The sequence below is a fragment of the Calonectris borealis genome, chromosome 1 (genome assembly GCF_964195595.1).
Source record: "Calonectris borealis chromosome 1, bCalBor7.hap1.2, whole genome shotgun sequence".
In the NCBI taxonomy this organism is placed as follows: Eukaryota; Metazoa; Chordata; class Aves; order Procellariiformes; family Procellariidae; genus Calonectris; species Calonectris borealis.
The window spans coordinates 90,339,310-90,360,527 of record NC_134312.1 but is presented as its reverse complement, the minus strand read 5'-3'; the positions used below and the strand labels follow the sequence as shown (position 1 = coordinate 90,360,527).

At 48.8% G+C, this 21,218-nt stretch overlaps 1 protein-coding gene across 1 annotated transcript in view; it reads left to right on the top strand.

The window, feature by feature from the left end:
- The window catches only part of LOC142091366 (galactosylgalactosylxylosylprotein 3-beta-glucuronosyltransferase 1-like), a 29,855-nt gene extending 12,965 nt beyond the window's left edge, over positions 1 to 16,890 (top strand). Inside the window, exons 2-6 of the mRNA XM_075170541.1 lie at positions 6,437 to 6,585; positions 6,926 to 7,464; positions 8,805 to 9,101; positions 9,604 to 9,711; positions 13,454 to 16,890. Of these exons, the coding sequence (XP_075026642.1) occupies positions 6,474 to 6,585; positions 6,926 to 7,464; positions 8,805 to 9,101; positions 9,604 to 9,690 (1,035 nt within the window). The 5' untranslated portion in view covers positions 6,437 to 6,473 and the 3' untranslated portion in view covers positions 9,691 to 9,711; positions 13,454 to 16,890. The remainder of the gene's footprint in view (positions 1 to 6,436; positions 6,586 to 6,925; positions 7,465 to 8,804; positions 9,102 to 9,603; positions 9,712 to 13,453) is intronic.
- Positions 16,891 to 21,218: the final 4,328 nt, after the last annotated feature.

The following is a 21,218-nucleotide window of genomic DNA, read 5'->3' as shown; positions in this document are numbered from 1 at the left end:
CAATTAAAACCCCCAGCAGAAGAGCACCCTTCCACCTTTGGACAGGACCGCAGTGGCCCGCATTGCGTCTGCTACTGGGAGGTCAAGGTCCCAGTTGTGGGTTTAGAAAAGAGCCTTTCCCTTCCCTGTTCCATCATTAAAATTTCCTTTCCTAGAAAAAAATACTCTTCCTTTTTTTTTTTCTTTGCTTTTCAGCCAGCCAGTTCCAGCAGAGTTTAGGGGATAAATTGCTATTTATTGAGCAGAAAACCAAATCTCCCTTTTCCTCTTCTGTTTCCCACCCCCACAAGAAATACAGCTGGACGTGAATCCTCAGGCACTGTCCTTTAGATCTAGCCTGTCCTTTCTGTCCTACATCGATGCCATTCCTGCAGACCTGTCTCGGGGTCAGAGAAGTCCCGCTGCTGAGAAATGTCCTGTTGTGGCTGTGTTTGCACAGTAATTACCCCTGCTTATCCCAGAGCAATAACCCATTCCACCCACTTCTGTCGTTCCCTTGAATCCATCCTCCCACTTTATTGTGCACATACCGAACAGGCAGGAGACTGCCCGGTGAGGGGAAGCGCTGCAGCCTCTTGGCGTGTCTCAATTTAAACGGTATTGAAGTTTCGGCTGAAGGGTCTGATGGGCCCAAGGGAATGGGGGGAGAGGGGACAGCAGCTTCCTGTGGATTTCAGCAAAGCAGAGACAGAGCCATTGCTGATCACCACAAATACCGGCGCTGCCATGAATTATGCATGCCTTGTTTAAAGAGAGGTCGCTCTCATCAATAATTGAAAGCTCCCTGCTCTGCCTTCAGCATCACATCTCCCACACCGGGAGTTAGGGAACTCATGAAATCTGCATGGACTTCCTCAAGGTGGCTAGGGGCTGATGGAGAGAGGCAGCAAAACGCAGGCAAAACAAACCAAAAACCCTGCTGACAGTTTCGGTGCATGAAATTAAGTGTCATCTGCATCTGCCGGCAGCTCTGCTCCAGTTCTGCCCTTCTCTCCCCACACCCCTCTTTCCTCCCCTCTCTATGCCTCTCCCCATGCACGGAACAGCAGGCTTGCAAACATGGTACAAACCAAGGTTAGGGGGTGTTTCTTGAAGCTTTTGGCTCCATTCGTTTGCTTTGGGTGCTTGCCTAGAAAAGTCTTTACACGGGATGGTGGGATGTTCCCCGGGGACAGTTTGAACTGTGAAATTTGTCCCTCTGGGAAGAGAATGATCTTTAGAGTCTGTGTCTCGGACTATAGACACACAGTCCTGGGGCTGGGATTGGTCCAACATTCAGGGTCTTGTAAGCCCGGCTCAGACAAGCTGGCTGCCCTGAACCAGAGGCTGCAAAATCATCTTTCTTGGCAGAGCAAACTTTTCGAAAGGTGTGATTCTCATGCTGAATCAGGCGAGCGGAGGTCAGAACTGAAACCTCAGAACAGAACTACCAAAGCCTGTGTGATCCTAACCACTTCTGAGTTATCAAAGAGGATGCAAATTGAACAGCTTTTCAACAGGGCTATAGGAAAATCGCAGGCACCTGAACTCACATGTCAGCCTTATAAACCCCAGTCAGCTGGGCCTCTCCCTAACTTTCACCTTTCTCTACAATTCACCCAACAGGTCCTTTCAAACTCCTCTGCAACTCCGGGAGAAAGTCACATATGTGACCTCTTAAAGTTGTATCTGAACCATGAGGCTGCCCGGGTTGTTCTCCAGTCTGGGAATCCTTACCCCTCTCCCAGCATCTGAGCTGCCCTGCCTGTAACAAATTGGTAATTAGTCAACAGCAGATGAAGGGATCGGTCGCACGTGATGCTCTGAGCCTCAGCCAGATCTTCAGCATCGGCCTGGGGCATCCAAGCTGGGGCTGGGCTTTTCTCGTTCTCTTCTCCAAAATCCTTTCAGATTAATGCCCCCTGCACCAGCACATGAGCTTAAATGGAGACTGGATGCTGTCGTGTCCCAGGAATTGAAAAGTCTGACAAAGCAGCATGAAGCGAGAGTAGTACGAGAAACATTTTGTCCCTATCATACTCAGCTTTGTGCTCTGTGTCTGTTTATTTTTTAATGGAGAACAGAAGATTGATGGATGAAATTAAGAAGAGGGATGTGTAATTGGAAAACAGCTCAAGAAGGCTACAGGCAGCATATTGAAGGCATCCATCAAACATCCAGCTAATGTTGTTAAGGGTGTGTAACACAAACAAGGGCTGCAGGAGACACTAGGAAAAAAAGAAGAGAGCGGAGAAAGGGGAATAGGCAGGACAGGGGAAATAGCAAGGGAGGAGAAGAGCCAGCAAGAGAGTACAATCAATAATATTTGTATTGCAATTGCATCCAAAGGCTCCTGTTGGGATCAGTGCAGGACTGTACAAGCACATTAAGAGACAGTCCCTGCCCTCTACAGCTTAAACCCAGGAATTATGGGATGATCGCTGGAGATGGGTTTAGATGATCACAAAATTTTCTTCTGATCTCGAATCTCATTTAATAGGATCTACTCTGAATGGTTTAAAGGCAGAAGGAAGGTAGCTGGTTGTGCCAAGAATACACACAGTAATGCCTGCCAGGCAGGCATGCAATTAATCTGAGCCACTTAGGGGACTTTGTTTTTAATTACAAAAAGTAGGTAAAAATATGTGCAGTAAACCTCCATAAGCCCCACTGGGGCCATCAGCAGGCTACCCAGAGGCATTGACATGTGACTGGGTTTTGATGCTGTGTTTTCAGAAGGATGGGCTGATGCTTTAATGGACCACTTTGTGGGAAATATTCCATGCGGGGTCGATATTAAGAAAATGCAAAGGGCCTTTGTGTGGGGAAGGAGAGAAGATGAAGGCGAAAATTATTAGTAGGCCAGGGGACTCCTCTAGTCCTGGAAACAGGGAAGAAGAGAGACTCTTAGGGACTGAGAAAAGGCAGGTGAAGGATGTAAAGGAACAGAGAAGAGTACAAGCATGATGGATGCAGGGGGTGGCAGTGGGGGAGAGAAGGTAAGGTTTTAAAGAGAAAATCAAGTAGTCCAAGACAGATTTTCTGAAAACAGCGTTGAAGTCGGACTGGTGCTTTATGCGGGGTTTAACTTCTTCAGCGTTGCATGCTTTGGAAAAGCAATCAAGAGAAGGTGCATGTAGAAATAAATGAGCAAGGAGCACCAGGGGAGTTGCACACAGAGACAGCATCTCCGCTTGTTTGCAGTGTTCGGGAAGCCTGAACAGGGCTGGCTGTGAGGAGGAGGAGGAGAAAGAACTAGAAAGGGAATTCGTTAAAGCTCTTCTAACTCTAATCCACTCTCCTCTGTGCTCTCTTGGTAACACAGCTGCCACTGCCGCCTCCTCCTCTCCTTCCCTCCAGAAGCGACCTGAGTTTGCAGCAGTAGCAGGCCCGCTGCATAGAAACTGTGCCTGTATAATTAAGGGCTTTTATTAAAGGGAAAAAACACTGGCTGCCTGATTCTAGTGCAGGGATATTCATAATTGCAAGCATCCCAGAGGAAGCAAGGAGCTGTGATGACCCCGAGCCAGGGCCCGGTGGACCTAGGCATTTGCTGCTGTTACGAGGCAGTGTAGAGCCCTCCTTGGATTTCTTTGGTGGCTCTGTTCTCACAGCCTGGAGTGATGGGAAGCTTTGCTCTGTGCTGCTATGCTGGTAAGGGAAGGGATTTCCTGGAGGGAAAGCAGCCCCTGGTGTGGGTAACACTATCCTGCCCTGTATCCAGCCTAGATCTGTAGCTTATCAACCACCTACACCTTCAGCACTAAAGCTTGAAAGAAACACTTGTACCTGCCCTGGACCCAGCCATCGGAAAGCAAGGAAGTTATGCGGAGCCAGCACGTTTGCTGTGCAAGGCTCCTGCTGGCATCACCAAAACACGCCTCTGTGCTCCTGGCCACACAGCTTCCTTGGCCCACTTCTTGGTCCATTTTGCATAGCTTGAAAGTAGAGGAACGGCCACAACGGTGTTCCCTGAGTGAGGAGGTAAGTCACATTAGAGGTTATTACCACAAACAGTTGGTCTGGGGATCAGTGGAGACAGGTTCCCTAGAGGGATTGCTCCGGTGTGGTACTGTTGTTGTCTAACGGGCTTGTGAGTATCTACTTGCCTGCCAGAAGACTTGCTGAGACATGCTAGTCTTGTGTTAGATTTGGCTGAAATGTGTGTGATAGTTATTGGCGGCAGGGCACTGATGAGCCCTGCGATCGCATAATCCCTGTTTTGTCAGGAGACCAAGGTAAAATGTCAGGGGAAAAATTAAAGACAAGTCCCAAGAAGGTCCCAGAGGATGAATTTAGAAATGCATCCCCTGACACCTTCCAGGAGTACTATGTGGCTGCTGTCACTGCAAAGCAGAGCCCTTTTGGACCAGTTGTCGTGTTTCTTCTCACACGATTCTCTAAGGCTGAAGCAGGGCAATCCTTCTTCCCCTTTGGACAGATGAGGAGCTGCTGGGCCCGGATCCTGGGAGAGGAGTTTCCTTTGCACTCAGTGTGCCTACGTCCCTTTGAGGACCTTGGTTTTAGATGACCGGCCTTCAGTACACCTAGGAAATCCCTGGCAGAGCAGGAATTCAAAGCCAACCAATTTGAACCTGCTTTCCATCCTTTGTATCAGTGTGATGCCATCGCCCTCTTCCCTCAAACTGCCTTCAGCCTAGGAGAGCAAGAGGGCCTGGTGGGGCTGTCCCGTTCCGCAGGTCTCCAGTTCCCAGGGCGTGCGACTGTCGTTTCCCAACAGAAATCTCTCTGCAGGAGGCTTATGAAAGTTTTATGCTCCCTTTAACCTCCTAGTCAGTATCGCTGTGGTAGCGAGGAAGTCCACCAGGAGAAGTATTTGGCATCAGAAAGGTAATCCCAGAGGAAACAGATTACAGAGGTTACCAGGAGGCAGCGGGGAATAAAATCCAGCTATCAAACATCAGGCAACCTGCTTAGAGTGATAGCAGAAAGTCCTCAGATAGTAACAAGTAACTTTGCTCTGTACCCTTCAGTGTTTCCGTGGGCTGCTGTTCCGCAGCAGCAGAAGTGGATCCCTCTTTCTGGAGCACTGCTTTTGTTGCTGGTGTGTAATAACAGTATCAGGAGATTTTGTACCCAGAGAGGGATCAAAGCAGAAGCTAGAAGTTGGAGGAAAATGTTCCTGACAGTGTGCAGAAGGCAGCACATGCACTAGGCAAGCCCATATGATGTTGGACTTCCAGAAGTCATCTCTGGGATCTCATGCTTATGTGACTTACTGCACACAGGCTGTTAAAGGTCTTTCAAACAGGTGACCCAAGACTGGGATCTCATCACACCATGACTACACACAGGGATGAGTTATGTCCCTGAACAAGTGGCCTGCATAGACGTCCAAGTACGTCAGTCTGTATTTTCCAAACTGATCATTAATGTTGGATACCTTGATGAAGACGTGGCTACCTTGAGAAAGCAAGGATCTGATTTCCAGACAGACTGACTGTTCATTAATCATATTAACTAGTGGGAGCTGAAGGTGCTCAAAAATTGTGAAAAATCAAGTACAGGACTACTGTAGCTTGGATCATCTGTAACTAAGCCACCCTCTGTTGTTGATTATTCCTGACACTTTTGTCCTTTATTTCTCTTTATTTTCTTTTAGTTCCTCTCACCTTATAGAAGGAGTTTCAAAAACAAATGTTGCAATTCCTCAGATCTCATGATCATGTACATTACAGAAATGCTAAGAAAGAAATTAAAGTATTCTGAAGTCTGTGATCTAAACTAAATGCTGCAGTGGTCAAACACTGCCAGCCAGGAATAGAAAGGGATGTGAAATAATTACACTTTCAGCCTGTATCATCAGCATTGTGAAATGACTGAGGCAGGAATTTCGTGGAAAACTTAGTAGGTGATAGCATGCATCACTGACTGCCTCAATGCATCTGCATAAGCAGAATTAATTAAAACTGCAGGAGTGAAAGAGATGCTGGCTATCTTGAGGATCCCTGAATCTTCTGTTTTGTCCACTTGCAGATGCAGGAACACAAATCTTGCACACAGTTTTAAAAAATTCTACAAAAGAAGCAAATTAAATGGTCGCCACAAGCTCAGGAATGAATACCAGCTCTGGAGAAGGGGCAAATAACTGTCCTCGCTGGCTTCAGAATCAGCAACATGAACAACCCTAAGGACAGTGGGTTCATCATGGGGCAGCAGGAGGTTCTTTATAGCAACAAAAATAGATAAAAGCTTCTATTCAATAGCACAGGAATTGGCCAGGGCAGCTGGTTAATGGCTCAGGCCTGCAATGTTAATGGGGTTCCTTGTAAACTTATACTTAGACAAACGCTTTGCTGGACCAGGGCCCAACATTTATCATGCCTCCCTCCAAGCAAGCCAAACTCAGTCTATTAGTTTGGTCTCTAGACTTACTGTCCTAGTGTTTGTGGTGATTGATATTTTGGAGGCTTTAATCTTTTCTCTGCTCTGAAAGGTAAAGAGATGCCTGGGCATTGGAAGCTCTCTGCAGCATGCTGAGGAGACGTAACCTTCTTACCACGCTCCTGATCGCCTTGCCATGGGCTCTTCTCCTAACCTTGTGGCACCAGTACCCAACCACCCGCTACCTCAGCCTGCTGAGAAGTAAGTGCAAGAGTTGTCCTGTCAGTGTGCTGGTGGTTGTGATGATTGCTGGTGCGAACCCTCGGTAGAAGATGCTTTCTGATGGGATGGGTTAAACAAAGACAAACTTGCCTGAAGGTCCCCTCAGGGTTTGCCTACAGCAGGCACACGAACTGTTCTTAAGAGCGTGTTGAACATGCACCTTAGGCTGGCTTTGAGGAGAGGATGCTGATGTGCTGAGCACTGACGCCAGACAGATGTGTCCCCAGCACTCCCTGGAGAGGAGGCAGCCTGGCAGTGATTAATTCTCTAACATCTTTCTTCTTCTTCTTCCTTCCTTCCTTCCTTCCTTTTGTCCCAGAAGAGACAGATGAGAACGTGACCTCTAAAGCTCTCCTCAATGGTACATCTGCACTGAGAGAAGAAGGCCTCCCATCATGCATTCGGCAGCAGCAAAGCATAGGGGCAACGCCTAAAGTCATCCAGAATTATGTGTACTCCAGGCCGCCCCCATGGTCAGACACCCTGCCGACCATCTTTGTTATCACTCCTACCTACACCCGGCCAGTGCAAAAAGCTGAGCTGACCCGTCTGGCCAACACCTTCCTACATGTACAGAACCTGCACTGGGTGGTGGTGGAGGACTCGCCCCGGAGGACCAACCTGGTATCCAACCTGCTGGAGAAGGCAGGGCTCAACTTCACCCACCTCAATGTGGAGACACCCAAGAGTCTGAAGCTGGGGCTGTCCTGGATCCCATCCCACACCCCAAGGGGGACACTACAGAGAAACCTGGGGCTGCATTGGCTGAGGGACAGCTTCAGCAACACCGCACCACCAGAAGGGGTAGTGTATTTTGCCGATGATGATAACACCTACAGCCTGGAGCTCTTTGAAGAGGTAAGAGCCATAAAATTACGTGGGACAGAAAAGCAGGATACAGCTGCAAAGCCTCTTAAGGCCAGGGGCACTTGCAAAGACCTCTAAGATAAGGCTACCATGTGGACTTTTAGCATCAACTGGGAGACAAGGGCTCTGGCATGTTGCCTAGAGCCCTCCTCTCCTGCCGTGTACTCAGTGGGAGCTGGGTATAGGGCAGACGCAAACCTATAGCTATGCAAACCCATAGCTATGCAAACCCAGTAGCCATGCTCTAAAGGGCTGAAAGAGCAAAGAGCACATGGTGTGGGCTGCAGATGTGAATAGCCACTCACACAACGTGGCACCAGCCAGAGCCCCGTTTGCCAGGGACCAGAGGATACATACTCCAGAATTTACACCTCCCTTCAGGGAGAGCTGACCTGATTTAAATGAGCACCAAAGACAAACTTCTGGCAAAGCATAAATCTGCAGTTGTAGGGGTGTAATGGGTAGGGGATGTTAGAAAAGTGGACTGACTTGCTAATCCACCTTTTTTCTTTGGCTGCCCTTCTGTACTCTGAGCGCCAGCCACCACAACAGGGCTGTGGCCCTGGGATCACAGAAGCTTGCCCAGACTTCTGCTGGAAAAGCTGGCTTTTGTGAAATGTCAAGTCTATTGTACACTTGCAAAAACGATTATTCAGTAAACTCCCTTGTCACCAATTTAAGCCAAACTGTACTACACCACTTGAAATATAGAGTTACGCATCAGAACACATTTCTAGTTTCCAGAAATTTTTTTATCTCTGTTAAGCTCATCCTTTCTTATTTCTTTCCAGGTCCTTTCTGACAATTTCAGTAAAATCCCACTCTTTTATGCAGTAGCCATGGATGGAAGAACAAGGGTGGGGGGAATTTGCAGTAAATGAGGACAAAGATGCATCAGTCAGGGAGGGAGATTACTTGTATGAGGGTGAAGTTGGAGTGAGTGGAGTTGATAACACGGAGCTAGAGGCCCAGTAGAAATTGTGTTTGGCATTTACAAAAATGATAAAATTTTACAAAAAAATGATAAAAGTTCAGATGAGATCAGAAAACCAAAGGTTTTCCTTCTTCTGAGGGACTGAACGTGGGCACGGAAAAGCAGTGAGTTTGGTGTTCAGAGAAGGTGCTAAAACAGCCTTGTGGCTTTGCAAGCTGTAGGTCTTCAAGCAGTAGCACAGGTGAACAAGAACTTGTGCTGCCTCGAGCTATGTGATTGTGTGGGAAGTCAACGGGGGAGGACAGGTGCCAATGAAAGCGGAGGATGGTATACTAATGGGGTGGGACAAACGTTGCGGAGTTGAATTCTCACAGCACTGTTTCTTTCTGGCACACAGATGCGCTACACAAGGAGGGTGTCAGTCTGGCCAGTGGCTTTCGTTGGGGGGCTGCGATACGAATCCCCAAAAGTGAGCCCAGCAGGGAAGGTGGTGGGCTGGAAAACCGTATTTGACCCTAACCGGCCCTTTGCTATTGATATGGCTGGATTTGCTATCAGCATCAAGCTGATCTTGGAGAAGCCTCAGGCCAGTTTCAAGCTGGAGGGAGTTAAAGGAGGCTACCAGGAAACCAGTCTGCTAAAGGATCTAGTGACTATGGATGGGCTGGAGCCCAAAGCAGCCAACTGCACAAAGGTGAGCAGGACAAGAGACCTTGAAAATACATTCTCCTTGCTGGGTCCTGGCTGCTTTTGCAGCCTCCTGCCATGCTCCTCCACCTTCCACTGTGCCTGCCCTGTGCTGGCACACATCAGCGCCAAACAGTGCTGGGACAGACGGGCACAGCTTGCCAAATTCTTCACAGATGCAAAGCTCAGACAGCGCTGAGGAACAGCTAGTGCTACGCACTCTAACTGTGTTAATAAAGAGCCTCAGCCGTACAATTCGCACCCAGATTGCTTCTCCAAAATCCGGGAGGATTGGCAGAGGGTTGAGTCTGGGGTTTCGGTCCAGAACGATCCCTCCTCCTTGTCACTGTTTCATGTGCCGTGAAGTCTCTCCCAGGTTCAACCCCTTTGAATCACATGCTTCAAACAACCGCAAGCCCCAGGTTGCTCAGGATCCCACCCGATGGATGCGCCGCCCTCGGCATTTCCGTGGCATCCAGAGTCCCTGAACTCTTTGTGATTCCCTCTAGGTGTTGGTCTGGCACACAAGAACTGAGAGGCCCACTCTGGTTAACGAAGGCAAGCGTGGATTTACAGACCCCAGAGTAGAGGTGTAAGCAGAGAGCCAGCTCCAGCGTGTGAGTACCCTTGTCTTTATTGTTTTTGGCAAGGCAAATAACCTGTACCTGTTTCCTTATTTATGCTTTTATTTCCTCAAAGACTGCATATATGATTGTCCTAGTAACTCCCTTACCATGCCACCCTTTGCACAAGAAGTAGATCCTCATCTTTACCCACTTACAGTCTGCATTTCATACTCATTCAAGCCTCCTTGAAGTCCACATGGAAGATTTGCCTGCGTACAGACAGAGAGAAAAGTGGCAGAAGAATCCCATGGTTTCGCTCAATAATAATGACAAGCCAAATTCCTTGCTCCCCTATTTCTGCCAGCTCCAAACCCTCTTTAATGTGGGAGTTGTCCTACAGTGTGAGGAAAGAGATCACACTCCTGCAGACGAGCTTTTCCCCAGCAGCCCTGCCACTTCTGCCGTGCTCCATGCATCCACCTTCAGCTTTTATCCTACATGAACAACTGTGGTGTGGATGCAGCAGGGAAAGGCTGATGGGACACTTAGACAACCTCAAAACAGGAACCAGCAAAGAGCAACCTACACAGGCTGTCACAGAGTTTGAGGGGCTTGGTACCAACGTTACCAGAGCTAGGAATACATCTGCTGCTGAGGAGAAATAGTGAAGGCACTAGGAGTGCCTTTGTGGTCCACAGAGCCAGGTTCAGCAGCAGGAGGAGGGATTATGGCAACCACCACAGGTGAGGGCCAGAATGTATCAGAGATCAGTGATATGTTCTTAGAAGTAGAGATTGATGAAGAACAGGCTTCAGAGGAGCTATGCCCTTCTCTGCCAGCTGCCATGCCCTCTGATCCCAATGTCTGTCCTTGGCAGATTCCTAGCCCAAAAGTCCCAAAAGATTACAGGTATCCAATTTGGGAGTACTCAGCTCTTTCTGGAATGACTTGTATCTGTGGCAAGACATAGGATGCTGAATGATTTACTCCTACTTTGGAAGATATTTCAGGGCTGCTTTCAGTCCTGACCCCAATATACACCTCAGTTCAGCTCCACCAGTGGAAATAAAACTGACAGCTTTTATACAGGCAGTCATGAGTATTTTAACTTCTGCAGTGATCTGCTGTGTGCATTACTAGTAGCTGCATACAGCATTTCCACATCATCTCATCATCTCTGAGTGACAGCTGTACAAAGTGCAAAGCAATCCCAGCGCCTGCACACCCAGCAGCAGACAGGAGGGACGGGAGTCAGTTGCCTAAACATAGACACCCGGTGCCGCCATAAGGACCCTGAGGTAGCCTACCTGGCCCTCCTGTAGGGCACAAACTCTGTGCCGTATCTGCCAGCTTTTCATTAATAGCTCAGATATCCTAGCGATCTGTAAATGATGCTCGACACCTACGCTTAGGCAGCAGCCCCTCTTTTAACGTGTGCTTTTGTGGAATCCACTAGCAGTAACAAGCTCATTTTACATACCCACCTATGCTGGGTCTTCAGTAGGCTAAAGCTACAATTGCCCAAACTCAGCTCATAAGGACTCGGAATCCAGTTAACTGGTCTGACTTACTTTGTAAAGGATGAGCAGGCTTATAAAAACTCAGACAGATTAGACCTGCCTTGCCTACTTGTCAGAGGAGGGGTTGACTGCTCCGTTACAGATGCAAAGTGTGGATGTGACATTTTCATAAATGTGCCATTTATGTATCTGCTCTTTTGTCCTCACCCTCTCTTCCCGGCCAAACACTCAGCCATCCTCCATGAGAAATGCCACACACCTGCTATGGATTCTCACAGGAATGGCTCCCCATAAGTCATTTGCTGTGGGAATGGGAAGCGATCAGTCCGAGAGATCAAGACACGGCCACCCATTCACCAGGAGGACTCGCACCCTTATCCAGAGCCATCCTCTTAGGGTGCTTTCAAGCCAGAGTCTCGGCTGGGCCAGCTGTGTAGATTTTGAAGGAACTTTCCCACTTGCACTAGCAGAGAATTTGACCACAATCCCTTCTGCACCAACGTCTGCCATGTGGGGCAGCTGCTCTGACCTGCCAAGTGGGCAGGTGGCATCCACTCCTGCAAGGTAAATTGCCTGACTGGGCAGTCAAGGAAAATCATTAGATTCCCTCCCTTACAGTTTTAAATTGGGATTTCTGCTGACAGCTACGGTGTTTTGGAGGCTGCTGAGCTTCAGAACCTTGACAGACATGATCTAGATAAGCCAGCGGTGAGAAAAAAAAGAGGTAAAATTGCTCCCCTGAGGATGTTCTGTTCTTAGACGCAATAGGGAGAATATTTCTGTCTTTTCCTCCTGGCAATTAGTCCTCGTTGAGGATCAGATCGAGCCAGTCAAGTCCCAGGCCTCCCAGAGGCCTCTTTCCCCTTTAACGCCTGCAGATGTGAGCCAGGCAGACATTACTTGGTGCGGGACTTGGTGCTCTGTTAATCCCTAGTTGCACCACTTGCATGGCCGCTTGGCACATGTGCCTACTTGGTGGATTGCCACAGACACAGTGTAGAGGGACCTGCTGATCATGTGAACTGCGAAGATTGGGCTTCAACGGGTGCTGCATTAATAGCAGTTATTTTGTCCCAGCTGGAGTCCACTCTCCTCCTTGCCCACATTCCCACCACCCTTAGCTGTGTCCAGCTGAACCGTGGCAGTTTTTGTGAGTCTGGGGGAGAAAACTCCACGTGCCAAATCAGAGCAGATCTGCAAAGGGGGAGCAGTAAGACACATCAGGGTTTTGCTTTTCACGAGAGACAACAAAAAGAAAAAGAAAAGCTCAACATTTAAAAAAAGGAAAGTGTTTTTCTTTTCTGCACTAGAAATTCTGCTTTTTTTGCTGCCCTGAGAACCATTGGGCAGGATCTAGATGTGCTGGGATTGAGGATCAGGGGTGAGATCCTCAGTCACTTCCCCAGCCTCTGGGGAGCAGAGGAGCAGGAGGGACAAAAGGGGATCTCTGAGCCCATCTTCAGCTGGACAAAGGCTTTCACTGTGGAGATATTGTGGAAAATGGCCATAAGCCTGGTCTCTGAGAAACACCATGGGGACATGCAGAGTAGGAAGGGAAATGTGGAGGATGGGGGAAATCCTTGGGATTGTCTGTATTGCAACATGGGCCACAGAGCAACCAAAAGCTATCACAGCATACGTCCCTGCTGATTGTATTGAAACATCTTTGAAACACAGGCTAGGGCTTCTGAGAGCAGGAGACGGAAATTAATTTCGCTTTGTATTTTTCTTTGTTAAAGCCCTGAAAATTATCGCTCAAGAGTGGTGTTATAAAACCTACCTATTCTTATTGCTAACATCTATTTATAGGCATCTGAGAGAGAAGAGTTTGCTTAGTTTAGCATAGGACTCCTGCAGCCTTGTGATATTTGGAAACAGGAAAAGAAGTTCACCTGCATTTCAGAGCTTCCAGACAGACTGAACAGGGACTCTCAGATCTCATCCTGCTGCTCTTTCTTTAAAAAAAAATCAGAGAGTTAAAATAATGATTTTATGGGGAGGAAAAAAAAATCCTTCAAGAACTTTTTCTCATTCGTAAATAAAATATCCCAGCTAGGACTCTATAGCGTGGATAGAACAAGGAGCTCTTCAGCCATATCCCCAGCCTGAAGCTGTGGGTAGTGTGGTTGAGGAACCTGGTTACTGTTGCCTGCCTCGTGTCTACCTGAGCCAGGGGACAATCCTGTTGGAAATGCATCTCCTGCCCTGTCGTACTGGATGTGGTATCGACACCTCTGTCTCCTTCTTATCTCATCTTGTGTTTGTTTTGACAGAGGCAGCGGGCAGTGATCATTCCCAAAATTTGTCAGCAACTACAGCAGCTGGGCACACTGCCTGTTTTGCCTGGCCCTCTGCGCCACCGCTGGAGGATGATAAACATCCCAAAACGTAGCCACGCCGATCAGCTCCCACTGCCCGAAAGGTGGTGACAAGCAGGGACAGAGCTGATGCGGTGCCCTGCGATCCTACAGCTCTTCACCTTTGACTTCGTGCCCTGGCTCCCGTTCCCCACCTGGGAGAGGAGTGCTTCCCTTCCCCTGCGGGCTCTGTGTTTTTAACCATTCGTTAAAACTGATTAGATGCGATCTCCATTCTCGGCTGTGCCAGCACAGAGGCTTAAATCCAGGATGGGTGCACGTGCCTCCGAAGATCCCTCCTGGCCTATCGTCAAACCTGAGCTTCAGTAGAGCAGCTGCGAGCTGCAGTGGTTCAAGAACAGGAGTTGTCACAAAAGCACAAACGTGGACCTGTCGGCTTGAGATTGGTACGCTCTCAAAACAGCTTTAAAACAAAGCTAGCCTGAGAGAGGCTCTCCCTCTGAAGGATGCACTCAGATACCTACACGGAGCAGCCTTCAGTGTTGGGGAGGGAGCTGTGCTGAAGCTCCTCATTTTGGGTTTGGGAGTTCAGAAGGGATCTGGTGCCTATGCCTCAGCTGAGAACTTGAACTGCCCTCGCTTAAGGTTGTTTTGGAAAATGCTGTCCCAGATCCCCAAGCCCAGAGCCCTCTGGATAAAGTTCCTCTCCCGCTCAGGGAGACCCGGCAGGTACTGTACCTCAAACGCCATGCCTCCACGTCTCGCTGCAGAGACCAGAAAGCATGGGCAAAGATGGGTGGACTTGAAAGTGTTGTTCCTAGCCTGGAACCCTGCTGCAGCACTGTCAGGCACTTCAGTAGCCTTGGATCACGCATGTGGACTTGCTTCCTAGACCTCCAGAGAGGGAGACACCTCTCTGGGGTGGAGGTGGGTGAGAAGTGCTCAGAGAAGAGGAACCCTCAGCCTGCACTCATCTCCTGTGAGAACATCGAGGAATGTGGAGAGACATCATCGGGAAACATATCTTGAGCACATAGATGACAACGGAAATAGCAAATGTGACAAGGTTTTCCAGTTGAACTTTGAAAGGCATGTGTGGCCCTGTGAAGAGAGAGGAGACAGTGTCATGTGGAAGGGTTTCCCTCTCCCTCAATAAAACGGGAAGACAGCCAGGTGGAGAGCAGCCCACAAATGAGGAGGTGGCAAATGAGGACCAAAGGAAGGATGCACTGGATTAAAAGCACAAGTGTTGATACCATGTGTGTGCGTGGGGAGTGGTGTCGCTGTGACTTTCCCAGGAAGATTCCTTGAATGACCCAGAAACCCCTCTGAGCACATTTTGAAAACCATCTTCACTCAGGCCCTGAGAAACAAGGCTTTAGGCATTCAAAACACATTGAGGATTTCACAGCTGGGGGAAAGTTATAAGCAATTGAATCTTCTCCTGCCCAAGAAATTCTGGGCTGGCAGGAGACTTATTTATTTGTTGATTTATTTATACTAGAATTCTTCTCTGCCTATTCCTTGTTTAGTTTTGTTTTTTAGCTTAGATCACCTGACATGTTCATGAAGAATGAATATTTCGCCCCTCGCAGACTCTCACAGAAGAACAGTAGAGCTTGGTGTTCACCGATGAATGTCATATGTTCTGCGCTCCCTGGGGTTTCTTTATAATGGTGTCTTAAACTGGCAAAATAATCAGAAACACAGCAAGGAGGGGAGTACAGCGAAGGGAATTACAGTTCCTTTATGCAAGAGACGTGGGTGGCACTAAGTTTCTGGCTCCCAAGCAATCATAGCGAGGTAAAAACATGTGCAAAGGATAGTCCCCATGGGATCTCAGGAAGCCTCCATGAAGGGGGCTCTTCGCAGGGTATCTGACGGAGGGACTCGGTCTATGTTCCCTCACATGAGAAACGAGCAGCCGTGCACCCTGCTATGGGAGGGAGGCTAAAGTGCAGGAGAGGGCAAAGCGGGTGAGATGCCTCCTATCAGAGACGAAGGCAGGAGAAATCAAAGGATAGGCAGTAAATAGAGAAATGGAGGCTGCGTTTAGTGAGCCTTAGGCCGAGGTCTTTCTGGATGAACACACCCAGCGCTACCAGGCCACCCTGCCACCCATCTCAGCGTGAAGGAATACTGAATGGGCCATGAAAGTGGTGTCTTCTCTGGGCCCTAGAAAGGTCCTTACAGAGCAAGGGTCTGGCATACTGGCACTGGATAGCATGAAGGAAGCCTGGCATCTACAAAACACTTTTCGTTCTCCATTTGTCAGAGCTTTGTGTCCTGTCCTCTGCAGGAGGTAACAGGCCTTGCACTCCAGTGGGCTTTGCCGATCCATCCCTGCCGCCAGACAGGTGGGCTCAATGCTTCCACCAGCATTACATCAAGATTAAGTCCACTTCTTTGTGGTTTCAATGAATGAGCAAGAGTGAGGGAATAAAGGATTTATGATCCCCCATTTTCCTCTCCAAGATGGGCAGGGTTCCCGTATGAACAGGAGGGGATATGGTGATTAACTCCCTGGCCTTTAATCTCACAGAGGTCCTACACAGGGTTTTGCCACTGCCGGTGTGTGTTTGTAGCAAGGGTCTACTCCCATTGCAAAGGATGCCCTCCACACACATGTTTTTAGAGAGTTGTTCTCTCTGCATCCCTATAAGAAAGCAAAATTATTATTCCTGGTTTTCCCACTGGGGACCTGGATTCCAGTGATACGAACTGCACTGTCAGTTCAGTGCCGGTCGGAGCCTGCTCTCACGACTAGCCCTACCGCACCACCTCCATTCTTGCCCCAGCCTGGCCCTGCAGAAGAGAGTTTCTGTGAATCAAGAAATTCTGTCAGTCACTGAATTGTGCAAGACCAAGACCTTGTATGGACAGCATGGATGTACACAGCTGATATTCCAGGCTAGCAGACATTTGGACCCGTTCAGCACAAATACTCTTTTCTCTGTAGAGCAGCCTAAGGACAGCAAGGACTACTGCTGGCCAAAGTGTATCAGCTAAGGGTAGGTAAGAGACACCGCAAGTTAAGATGGCTGTTTGTTAGCGGAGCTGGGTGGGAGAGCCCAGGAGGGGAGCAACAGTCAGTTACAGGCTTCAGGGAAAGTGAATGCAGTGAATGCAATAAGGAGGGAAGCTGCAGATCAAGCCTGGAGTGTTTAAAGAAGAGAAGGCATCCCAGCACCTGGTTTTTACTAGCATATTAGTATCTGATATTCATGTTCTCTGAGATTCATCCAATTAACCAACCAATGAATATTACTAACATTTCCTGTTGCAGAAAATGCTATTGATGAAGGAAAGAGAATGTCAAGAAAGTAATTTTTAATGGTTATTTATTTATATTGAATGGTACTAGAGTGTTATTAAATATGATGTGAATAGTATGATATTGCACCATTGTCTTGTCTTGCCGCATAAGTGCTTACTTCTTTTCCAGGAAAACACAGCGGACTGTGTAATCGAGAATGTATCATTTTTAGTTGTTCTCGTTTCAAGGGTACTCCCTTCAGTCTTCACCTGACCCGAATGCCACAAGAGAAATTCAAGCAAAAACATTTCAGATCCCTGAGACTCGTGCCTGCATTATGGAGTGGATGGAAAGAGACAGAAGGAGACAGGAGAATATAGCCTGAACTCCATCGTCTAATGGCATCTCTAGCAGCAAGCTGTCATTTTGGTGACGTGGTGACAGTCCCTACTGAGATTGCCCTCTAAAGGTGCTGACCACAACTCAGAAGCGGGTGGTGGTCAAAACATAGGGCAGGCAGTCAGTTCTCCATCACAAGAGAGAGGGGAAAGGTGCCACAAACTGCCTTAGTGCGATGGCAAGCGGTGTTGCACGGTCATGCCTAAACAAGGCTGCTGCTGGCAGTGATCAGGCTGCCCGATTTCTGTGGAGGTCTACTGGGTGACGTTACGAGGTCTGTTCTGCAGGGTGCATGGTATCCACTCCAGCTCTGTTGGGCCAGCCAGCTCCTGCACGCTGTCCTCCCCTCTGGGAAAAGCCAGGACAAGCTCGGCTGGCAGCAGTACAGTAAGACACAAGGGATCTCCTGCAGGAATGTGGGTACACATCACATCTCAGGTCTCAGCAAAAACCGATCCAAGGTCATATATCCATTTTGCCTGTCTGCTCTGTGAAAAGTCTCTCCCAAGTGATTCTGGAGCCCATGAAACCTCTCAAGAGACACTTTTCAACTTCCTTCCTCCTGGAGGAGGACCGGTTGCTCAGGACAGGAAGCGATGGGAAGCAGGCGAGAGCAGTAGCTTGTGGCCCTCTGCAATACAGCCCCACTGCATCTCCTGGGGCAAGGGGGAGACACCCAGGAGCAGCACCAACAGGCTAAGGAAGCGCAGGCTAAGGCTTTACAAGGTCTTCCTAACCAGCTGTACACTGTTTCAGTCCCTGCTTCTGCCAGTCCCTGTAAGCTACAATCCACTGGGAAAAATGGTGACCTCTCGCTGGGGCAGTAGATGTCAGTGCAATGGGATCAGGTAGGGGAACAACTCTAGTCTCTTGGTTCCTCCTTCCCTCTCCAGACTGGAGGAGAATGGATGGGCGTATCTGACAGGAGCCCAATGTTGGCTAATCCACAAGCCTGGGAGAAGCTACTAGACCCAGGTCCTGTTTCTAATGTTCTTACTGATCTAGTCTGTCATTTGGCCAAAGTACATCACATCAGCTTTCTGTAACTTTGGGTTTTTTTAACAAGGGACCCACCTCCCAGAAACATGGAAGCACTTTTAAGACTCTTTTGAGGAAGCATTGCTAAAAATTTAGCATACTAGAGTACAAGCCAAATCCATCCCTGTGTAATAAAAAAATCACATTCACAAAGGTGTTGCTTAAAGTGCAATGTGTAGTTTACAATCCAAGATCCTGCAAAAGGCCTGAGAAAGAACTGCTGTGGCCAAAGGTACCTGAAACGTCCACCCCACTAGAAAACACTGTCACCCTCAAAAAAGAGGGACAGCTCTGCTTGGCTACGGTGGCTGAAAGCCTCTACAATGCCTGTACGAGGTTTAATGCTACCTTCCTCTTCCCTTGACAGAAACCCCGGGGATCGGGAGGGCAGTGGATAAGACACACTGACCGACGCTGCCTGAGCACCCTGCTTGGTATCGCTGTGGTACTCCAGCGCATCGTTCCTCCCCTCCTGGGGCCCTGCATTTTCAAGGCCAAGCTTCCCAGGCACTCTGCTGCATTTTCAACAGGGATCTGGTGCAGGCCTCAGGAGACAAAGCAGGGAGGAGGAGGGGAAAGGGAAAGAGAAAGAGCAAGCAAGAATGAATCTTATTAAACGGAGCGAGGTACCTCTCTCAGTCTCTCATCACGTTCGGGGCTGATTGGAGGTGAAATTACACTTAGAGGAGGGGAAGCCCCCTCCCCTGGGACAATCCAGAGGCTCTCGCACAAACTTAATTTCAAGCTCTGTTGAAGATGGTGTTTGTCTTTTTTTTTTTGTATGCATTCAATTTAATTTCTCAGGCAGACGTGTGAAAATGAGAAAGGCAGACCTTTGACTGTGAAGACAGCCTGGTGCCTGCTTCTTACAGATCCAGTCTCACATTGTTTTCCTCCAACACTGCCCTCAATAAATCTGTGCACAGGGGTTGCTAAAATGCCCACCACCTCCCTTACACACTTCGGTGGAGACAGTTAAATTTTTTTTTTTGCATTTAAGCAATCCAATTCATTTTTAATTCCAAACACCCCCCAGCTTTCGACAGCTCTGTTTAAAACAGGAGTACTGTGACCTTGAAAAGGCTTGGACTGGCTGGCACTATGAAGTTCTGATCTGTACTCTGCTCTCCAGCCTGTACTTGCTTGCTGTCTTGTGAGAAAAAAGCTTGTGGTGGTTTCTGATTCACCCGTTTCAGTGACAACGGCTGAAGGAGAAGGAGAGGAACTGCATTTGGTTTTGGAAGGCTCCTAAGGGAGACGTTCCTGGAGATTCAGCTCTCCCAGCCCGCACAGAAACGTGTGCTGTTTGGCCCCTCTTCAGACAGTTGATCTGGCTAGTTGCATGTTAGTTTTCCAGTCTGGAGAGCATATATATACACACAGGTAAAATACAGCTTGGGGTAGGCTGTTGCCTTTCCAGCTGATCTGCTTCTTGTGCCCAGGGAACAGACACAAAGTGAAGATTTTTACAACTAAGCCCTGACTGCCAGGAAGTTAGCAGAGCTGCCGGTGCAGGTCCAGAGCAGAAGCTCCAGCGGGTCCAGCTTCTCCCTGCCTCTGAGACAGATGGAGGCAGACAGGCCTTGCCCAAGTTGTTCCTGCATTGTGATTTCCTACTGTGACCCAAGGGAGGATGGCAAGCAAAGCATTAAGCATTACCAGGCTCTAAAACAATTGCTGTCTGCAACCCCAGGTCATACCACGAAAATCTTGGTTCCTCTGTTTGTTTCATGGTTGATGCAGAGATTAAGTCTTTCCTGTCCGTGGCATTGTACTCGCTGGACCTTTCAGCAGAACAGCGAGCATTGCTTTGTTTTATGGAGGGGCAGACAAGCAGGCTGGGTTTGCCGTGGTCACGGCGCGAATGGCACAGGGAAAACATAAACAGTAGAGACTCACAGCAGTGCACAAGAAAAGCAATCTTTGCAGCAGCAGCATTGGGTGGATTTCAATAAAGCAAGGCTTTGCCCAGGCAAAAGAAAGGTTAAATACATTTTTTATTTTAAAAACCAATTAATTTAAAATTAAACATGAAATGACGACAATTTATATCCAGGCCCTAAGCAATCCACTCAAATGGAATAATGGGTTGTTCTGCGCAGTAGAATGACTGAAGTCAAGTTTCCTATAGATGTGTCCCCTACTTCTTAGTCCAGCTCTGAAGCAAGAGTTCTCCCAGCTCCCCATATAAATGATGATAAGGTGATAAATGCTATCACCTTCTCCCCCCATCCTTCTCCCATGCCACCCCGTTTGGAGGGCAAACAGCAGCACGTGCTTTGCCTGGCGTGGGGCCAGGCGTGCTGGCGGATGGGCCCGCACACGGGAGCTGACTGCCCGGCCAGTGGCTACGTCTTGGAGCGGGACGGGCACCTGAGCTAAGGGTGCCTGCCCCTTCTCGCTCGCACACATTTCCTTTTTACTACTCTCCTCAGTGCAAACCCAGCCACTGACTTTTCTTTGAAGCCTTGTAGGAATTTAATCTGTAAGACTTCTTTTCCTCTGCCAAATTCAAGTGAAAATGGGCTACACGTTGAGAATCCGTTCTGAGAGCAGGCAGATGGATTGACAGCACAATCTCGTAAGCCCCATCCCATTAAGAACTCAGCCACTAAAGAGATGGGTGCAAAAGCCAAAATTTTTATGGGCAGCGAGGCTGCGACAGGGGGTCCCTCGCTGTGGAGGCTACGCTGCTGTAGTCCCTTCAGGCGCAGGTAGCGAGTCGTGTGTTCATTTCAGTTTCTCTCTCCCTGCTCAGTTCAATAAGCAATTCGGAGTCGGGACAGCGGCTGTGGGTTGACAGAGGGGAAGAGCCGCGGCACAGCTCAGCAGCCGCCCCTACCCCGCTCCCCTCCGCCCCATAGCGCCGCTATTCGGCCGTTACCCGGCGGCCACCCCGCCTGAGAGCCATGCCAGCGGCGGGCGCTGAGGGAGCCGGAGGACTACATCTCCCAGCACGCCGCGCGGCGGCACAACCCGGCCGGACTCCGCCGTGCCCCGCTTTGCATGCTGGGAGCTGTAGTCTCG